At 34.2% G+C, this 8,250-nt stretch overlaps 1 protein-coding gene across 1 annotated transcript; it reads right to left on the bottom strand.

The window, feature by feature from the left end:
* Positions 1 to 4,990: 4,990 nt before the first annotated feature.
* Positions 4,991 to 7,145, bottom strand: LOC113349588 (universal stress protein PHOS34-like). Its single transcript, XM_026593560.1, has 4 exons — positions 6,689 to 7,145; positions 6,493 to 6,587; positions 5,559 to 5,683; positions 4,991 to 5,317 (listed from the first exon to the last, which is right to left on the bottom strand). Exons 1-4 carry the CDS (start codon positions 6,861 to 6,863, stop codon positions 5,230 to 5,232), a joined length of 483 nt encoding a protein of 160 aa, XP_026449345.1. The 5' UTR covers positions 6,864 to 7,145; the 3' UTR covers positions 4,991 to 5,229.
* Between the last annotated feature and the right edge of the window lie 1,105 nt (positions 7,146 to 8,250).

The following is an 8,250-nucleotide window of genomic DNA, read 5'->3' on the forward strand; positions in this document are numbered from 1 at the left end:
CTACGTAAATAAAACACTGTTATATCTCAATGTCCCAAGTCTAACTAGAACTTCTATAAAATCCTAACTTAATAAGTAAAACATTCCAAATTTGGGTAGTATAAGGAAAATCATGAAAAATATGAGAAACAGATTCTCTTCCAGTCTCACATAGAACACACTTATCATTTTCACTGATCCCTCACTTTAAAAGTGCATTGGTCTTCAATCTATCATGTAAAGCTAAATAAGAGATAAAAGTGTGTCTGGGGAATATATAGCTTGGACCACACCAAAGAATTCCAATACACATGAGCTGAATGAGTATATATGTCCTTTATAAAAAAACCAAACCTCCCTTTAGAGTTAGGCCAGTAGCGCCCCCTAAGCTAGCAGCTGACTAACCCAAGAGATTAACTAAATAAAGAGGCACTACGAATCTAATTCAAATACTTAAACATTCAATTAAGAAATATGCTACAAAACTTATCCCAAAACTAACCCCGCTCAGAATATATATACATGAACTTCTCTCAAATGATACATATACAATAGTTAATTGGTTTACAGATACAATAGAAAACATAATAAACATAGCAGAAGTTAACTAATTAACGGAGTCAACACTTGTGGCTTTCGCTGCGCAACTCTGATCTGTCTCTGAAAACTCTTTTGATGACAAGCCACGCCTACCTAGAGATCCGCGATCCACTGGTTCATCCTTTGAATCGATCGTTGTAAATAGACTAACTATAGACTAACTGCAATAGCAGTAGCAAGCCTTCCACTGGAGAGTCAACTAACACAATTCAAGACAACCTCCACTTCGCAATTCAACTTGTTACAACTGTAACTCAACTCATTCTATCAGTATTACCAACAATCTATTCCATCTGCACACTATCACTTTACAATTCTAATTCTAAAGACTGATTGCAATTCTTATCAACTTAACCTATTCTTCAATTCAGAACAAAAACTTCAACTTATCACTTGCACTTACAACAACTACCAAAACAGCAACAACACCACCAGATCATCTCCAACTCCAACTGCAGCTTACCAGACTGCAATGGCAACATCAAACTACCAAATCCATTACAACACTTACACAATCTGGTTTAACTTCAGATCCTTTATCATTTCCAATTCAGTAATCTTCATCACTGCAACAACATCAACAAGGACTCAATCCCATCTTCATCTCAATTAACTTACCAGAACCAGTTCTCATTTTAACTCAACCTTCATCTGTAATTCTACCACCACATTTCAAATCACTGTTCCATATCCAAATTCCACATATATCAATCACATCCCAAACATATATCATTCTCAATTACCATTCAATATACAGACCTAATCTACATCTGCAGATTCACATATCTCATAAACAATCTTCCAAACGAAAGCGCATAAATATTATCTTTACTAGCTTTTCATTGAAATACAATTACCTCAAGATGATCATTCAAGCGACTGAATTAAATTCTTCTTTCAAATCATCTTCTCAAGAACCCTAATCTTTCGATTCATCGCCAAAACTACTCTACTGCATCAATCTAACAACAACCCTTTAATTATTTATCTATCAATTCCATGCAAGTCTAAAATCGAATCCAGAATTCCAATTTTAATCCTCTCTAATTAACCATCTCACACAGAATCTTAACAATCCCTTAATTGTTCTTCATCACGATTCACGTCTTCATATCCCTTTCATCATCTAAACATCATCACCAACTGTTCTTGATTTCTTCATCTGAGAAACGTAAACCCTAACCTTGATTAACATCAGCAACTCAATCTTCTTCTTCTCAGATTCAAACTCAAACATCAATTAAAATCTTCAATTAAGCAAACCCATCTTGTAATTCTGTCTAACTCTCCTTAATCTTTACTCAAATCGAACTCCAATGAATTCACAGAAACCCTAACTAACTGATTTACTTCCTCCTTCGATTCTGAATCAACAACAAACCACAACACCGTCACTACGTAATCCATCTCATCATTATTCATATCCTAATCACTGATTTAATCTCCCAACCATCACTCGGCTGAAGAACATGGGAAGACAGAGAAGAGATGAAGGAAAAAGAAGAAAGAGAAAGAAAAAGAGAAATGAGTTCCTCTTTCGATTTCGTGAAGATAAGGTCGACGAGGTTGTTAGATGCACCCAAGAATCTGATAAGGGAAAGGCACAACGTTTCCTTGTCACATCAAAAGCGTTTTTACGGAAATGATGATTTTACCCTTCATAACAATCTGATGATATCTTCTTCGTCCGATGTCCGAATGACACATTCGAGTAGTCCATTTCGCGTAACTTTTCAAGATCTATCCAGCGGTACTAGTTTCGTATATATGTCGTTGTTAGATTAATTCCTATTAATTAGCATTCGTGTTAAACTAATCGAGTTCTTATCGGCTAATACGTCTCTTGACTAGTCTAATAGCGTTGACGAGCTTGAGGGTCCTTACAAGGCCTGCAAATTATCATATCCTCATGATGAGTACTAAACCCTATTAAAGCAATATTAAGAAAAATTCAGCAGCTAGAGTGGAGTTAGGAAAAGGAAAAGTCTACTCATTATCCACAATAAAATCAGAAACTAAAGCATTCTTATTGGGAAAATATTGAGCAAGAATAGTGGGATCAATCCAATCAATGATCTTATGGGATCAATCCAATCAATGATCTTACTATTTTGATGCCAGTGATCAAGAAGAAACAGAGTCTTGGACCCATCACAAATAATATGACCAATTTGATCCTTAGCAATTTGTCTGTGATCCAAATTCTTCACCAACACCAAGAAGAGTCTTCAGGAGTCTTCAAAGTCCAATTTTTTTTATTCTTAATTAGGTTTTTGTGAACCCATTCAGACCAAACAGATTGCTTTTCAATAACAAATATGTGTTAGATTAGAAACAACATTTGAAGTAGAGAGATTTTTAACTCTTAATCCTCATTCCTCAATAAGATAAACAAATACTCCCTCAGTCCCACTAATAATTGACCTATTTACTTTTAAATTTTGTCACATAATAAATGACATATATCATTAAACAAGGAGATATTTCTAAAATTATCCTTTTAATTGATTATAAGAAATATAAGAAATATGCATAATTTGATAGGCTTGTTTATACTCATTATGTGGGTGTTTTAAAATGCTTTTCAATGGTATGAAGTTTGCGAACATCCGTGGTGTAGTTTAAGAGATATATCATTTCAGTAGTTATTATCCATAAGGGTATAATTGTAAAAAATGCTTAAAAGTACTCTTTTCCCTTACTTGCCTTTAAAAATTGTGAAAACTTGAACTAGGTCAATTAATAGTGGGACTAAGGGAGTAGCATTCGAGCTGATGGGATTGTGCTTCTTTCACGGATCAGATCCGGACCACAAGAATTTCTTAAAAATACTTCAATTCCTTAATAACTCTTTTTGGTAAAATAAAACAAGATATACAGAATTGTATCATACCAGTGAGAATATCTTTAATAAGTCTATGTCTACCAGGAAAAGCCAAAAGTTAGCTTTCCACGACTTCACTCTAGCCAACACCTTAGAGATATAAAAGGAAGACAATCAACATATGATGATCTAGTGGAGATGACAGGCATGCCAAGGTACCTAATAGGGAGAGAGTCTAAAGTACATCCCAAAAGAAGAAGTAATATCAGAAAGAACATGGAAATTCACTGCATAAGCATAAAGAACATTTGTTTGCTTGTTAACCTCAAGTCCAGAACAACTACGAAAAGCATCCAAAAAGTTATTGACAACTGAAGCAACATCAACAGAGCCTTTAAAGAATACCAGCACATCATCAACAAAACAAAACTTATGTTTGATTTATATTTATCAACATTTTCTTTGGTTTATGTCTTCTTTTATTCTCTGCTTTCATTCTAGGGCTTGATTTACCTAACTCTAGATTTTGCTTTCAAGAAGAGTTGTAAAGAATTTAATTTATGTTTTTAGTTTGAGGTTTTGTGGCTCAGTTTGGCGTTTGTTTTCTTCATCATTTGATACTGAAATTCTTTAGTTGCTGTAGGCTTTAGTCTAGTTTTTTTTTTGGCTCCAGGGTTTTTCTTTTGGGATCTTTAGTTTTCTGTTGTGTATAAGGGTTTGTTGATCAAAGTGGTATTTCACAGCTGGGATTTGGAAGTTTCATCAAGTTTCTTTTTCGAAATTCTTGATGATTTGTTTACTCTAGTAGTGTAAGCTATTGTTTAAAAGGAATATTCCATAACATTCAACCAACAACAACATAAAAATTACCCAAGCAAGACTCTGATTCCGAGTTACTCATCAACAACAACAAAGACACCAGCAATATGATTTTCAAAGACACATATATAAGTCACTTCAAAGACACAAAAGACCCCAGCAACAAATAATTTTACAAGACCAATTCAGAAAAAGACCCAAACCGATCCATACTTACTCCATCACATGAAAACTGAGTTAATTTTATGACGGTTAAATTTGTTACTGCTATTATAATATCATTGACATTGTGTTGGATCTATGGATCCTTGTGTACCTATGTCATCATTGCGCTATGGATTCTAACACTTCTATTGATTATATATTTGTTATTTGGGTTGGATATGTTACCTTTGATTCATCCGAGACCATCTAAACTAGTTCTGTTGACTAGGAATAGGGTAGGAATGATTTCTAAGAATTGGTCATGTAACTTTATTTTTAAGTATCTTGATTTTCCATGCAGTCAGTTTGAGATCTTTATAATTGTTGGAAACTTAAGACTCGATACTGTAATCGATCTCGATTTTAAATCGGAGAACTATAATCAATATTTTCGAGGAATGCCTCTTTTTAGGGGGAAAAACAGAAAAATAATATTCCATCTTCTCCGCTTATACACAAGGGACAGAGGAAGTATGTAAAAGGAGGAAACGGTCCACGAAGCATGAACACAAACTACAACCATAAACCATACAAATGGAACCCAAATCAACCACCAAAAAGAAATATCCAGACCAAACAAAGACGACTAGCCTTTTTGCACGTCACTCTCAACAATATATATATTATTTTATTTTCTTAAAACTTACAACAATAAGTCTGCATCAATTTTTGGTTATAAGTTATAACATGATTTAAGAGTATGATAGTTCTTGTATAAGCGGGTTATTCAGAAATTATTCCTTGAATTTATATATCGTTCTTATATATAAAAGTTGGGATTCATATCGAATTTTTTTCTGTTTTTAATGCTTTATCTTGGGTTTCTTCACTATCATCACGCTGCAATGAGCATGGTGGGCGCAATAGTCACTTACACTTCCCAGGACAGCCCTGCAGAAATACGAAGATACATATAACCATAAATTGTAATAGAAACCATAGATTTTAAACTATTATTTAAATATCTGCATCAAAACTATTGAAGTTCATGGTCCTAAATAACTTTGAAAATTGTCTACCAAAGTTAGGATTGCCCATGACTTATAAACCTCAAGTCGGACATAACCCATACAATGTGGGATAATCTCAACAAAAACACACAACAATATGATATTGGATAGCTATGGTATACCTTTTTATTGCTCCATAGCCGTGACTTCCAACAACCAACATGGTTGCATGGTGTTTCTCAACAGCCTCACATAGCACACTCCTTGGGTCTCCTTCCACCACTTCGAAAAGAACATCATCATTTACCTGGGTACGTGCACGCCATAAAATAATTATACACATAATTGGATAACATCATCATTTACCTGGGTACGTGCACGCCATAAAATAATTATACACACAATTGGATAACATGCACAGGTTTACAAATTAATTTTCTTCTCAGGGATTTGCTATTCTATGGTATTGAGGAGTAGTGCATTCCAAGATCAATGTGGCAAATCAATCATTGAGATAAAACTAAATAACAAATGCTATTCCTTTCATTTGAAACACAAAATTAAAAAAGGCTTTTAGTTTAAAGTTATGTGTACCGTATTATTGTTTGTTCAATTCGATTCGAAATATCGCAGGGATTATTAAATTATATGTATCTCAAAAGAAAGTATACGTCTCATATCATATTCTTTCTATGAAAAATTACCAGATTTATCTGTATTTAACTCAATGTGTTTTTTTTTGAGTTAGATGTAATTCAAAAATATGCAAATTAATGGACCTGAATCAGAATTTAAGTATGAGTCAGGTAACGAGTCAGATCTTCCTCAAACTAAAAAAGTAAACGGTTTGTCGAATGCCAAGTCAACAAAAAAAGAAAAAAACAAACATGATATTAAGCTGAATGGTGGTGTATCTGAAGTCAACTAGTAGTCTCCCCAAAAAGACAAACAGGTGTCCGTTACATGATGAGAATCAGTTGTACTGGGTTGACACTTTCTGAACTAACGTAAGACCCTTTAAACTTAAACTTAGTACAACTGTACAAGTACAATTAATCTTTGATTAGTGAAACTACCTATCCTACCAAATTAAGATCATCAACTTAGTAAACTTACAGATTTCCCGATACAAATTTCTTTAGCTTTTTCCAAAATCCTCTTTGAGATCTTAGTTAGATCAACCTGAACAATTGCGAAAACATCGGCGGCCCCTGCATAAAACAAAAAGTTATCACAAATGAAATCAATTGCCATCTATATAAACCACCGGAACTCGAAAATTAAGAGAGATTTTTAAAATGATTCAAATTACCAGGTCCAGCCAGGCCAACAACAGAAGATGGAGTAGGTTGAGCATGAACAATAACAAGCTTAAAAATAGAATCCGAACCAAGAGGCACGAAGAAATGATCAAGAGCCCATTCAAGAGCGTAAATACTTTGTTCGCTGTCGTCGATCCCGATTACTACCACTGATTTTTCAGCCATTGAAATTGATCGACACAATTCTTTCTGCACTCAATGAAATTAGTAATAATACTGGGTTTTAAACTTTGGATGTGGAACTATATTATGCAAGTAATGGTATGGTCCATTAATATATTAATGGTTGATGTTCGCAAAAACAAATGCTTTCTTTTGATGCGTCCTTTCTAGAGTTGGAATTCCACTAGAAAACTCTTAGCTAAACCAATGGAATTTGTCAATTCAGCAGCCCACTGTTTTGCTTGCCCTTGAATGATTAAGCATGACACGACGCCTATTGATGGGGTGTCAAATGATTTTCTGCCAACGCGATCGAGAAGCGTATTTTACCTTGAAAAAAACCAGCCTTTCGATGATTAAACGGATTATTTCATTTGGACTCAAGCAACTGACGTAGTCTTGTACGAAAAGAAATCAATAATGGTTGTCATTTTGGATACGTATGATATGGACATTAATTGATCATCCGCTGTGACGGTTGTCATTTTGGATACATATGATTGGACATAAATTTTACATAATAACCTCTAAATTAGTTGTATCCCATCATCTCCAGTAATGAGAAAGTCAGGGATTCGATCCCCACCGTAGTAGAGGTTTGTATTTAAATTAGTTGTATAGAGGGATTTGGCGGGGTTGGGTCTAGCATTGGGGCTAGTCCAACTGGCTGGATTTGGGTAGGGGTCTGGGTCTGGGTCCGGCTTTAGCCTATCAAAAAAAAAAAAAAACCTCTGAAAAACCTGGGTGAAGCTATTTGAGTTACAAACACACCGTCCATATTATTTGGACCAAATAAAAACCGTATCCAATGAAAATGGAACAAAAACTCAATTTCAATTCAAAATAATTAAATTCAGTTTTTAGCTGATTTTAGAATTTCAATTCTACCCTGAATCCCATATATACACGATCTTTTAATGGAAATTTTGGCGGAAACTTGTGCAGATCTGATTTACAGAGATGATTCGTGATATTCTCCACCGGAATCTTCCTTTATTTAGATATACCAGATTCATAACAATTTCGTCGATATTTTCGATTCACAAACTATTCTTATCTCTTTATACGATTCGGTTTCATATTTCATCATCTCAGAAACAAATTTTCAGATCTCTTTTTCGCTTCAGTGATATTCTCCACCGGAATTTTCAGATATCGTAGATTTCGATGTTAAATCGAGAAATTCTATTTTCCGTTCTCATCATTTTTTCAGCATAATTTGAAGAAAAGAAGAGAAGTAACAGTTTAATGCATCGAATTGTCATGTTGAGTCGATCATCTTCAGATTGAGTAGTAGAACCATATTCATCAGAAACGCAAATTCGATTTCAGGTACTTTTACTGATATTTTTTTTTTTTTTTGAATTTTCTAGTTGATTTCATTAGAGAA

This window comes from Papaver somniferum, chromosome 2, assembly GCF_003573695.1.
Source record: "Papaver somniferum cultivar HN1 chromosome 2, ASM357369v1, whole genome shotgun sequence".
In the NCBI taxonomy this organism is placed as follows: domain Eukaryota; kingdom Viridiplantae; phylum Streptophyta; class Magnoliopsida; order Ranunculales; family Papaveraceae; genus Papaver; species Papaver somniferum.

What these genes read in the sequence shown, in the direction of transcription:
- LOC113349588 (XM_026593560.1), bottom strand. Translation starts at nt 6,863, where the DNA reads ATGGCTGAAAAATCAGTGGTAGTAATCGGGATCGACGACAGCGAACAA. An exon ending in AAATTTGTATCGGGAAATCT is followed by an intron (nt 5,684 to 6,492) that starts GTAAGTTTACTA and finishes GCACGTACCCAG; the next exon opens with GTAAATGATGATGTTCTTTT. An exon ending in GGCTATGGAGCAATAAAAAG is followed by an intron (nt 5,318 to 5,558) that starts GTATACCATAGC and finishes GTATTTCTGCAG; the next exon opens with GGCTGTCCTGGGAAGTGTAA.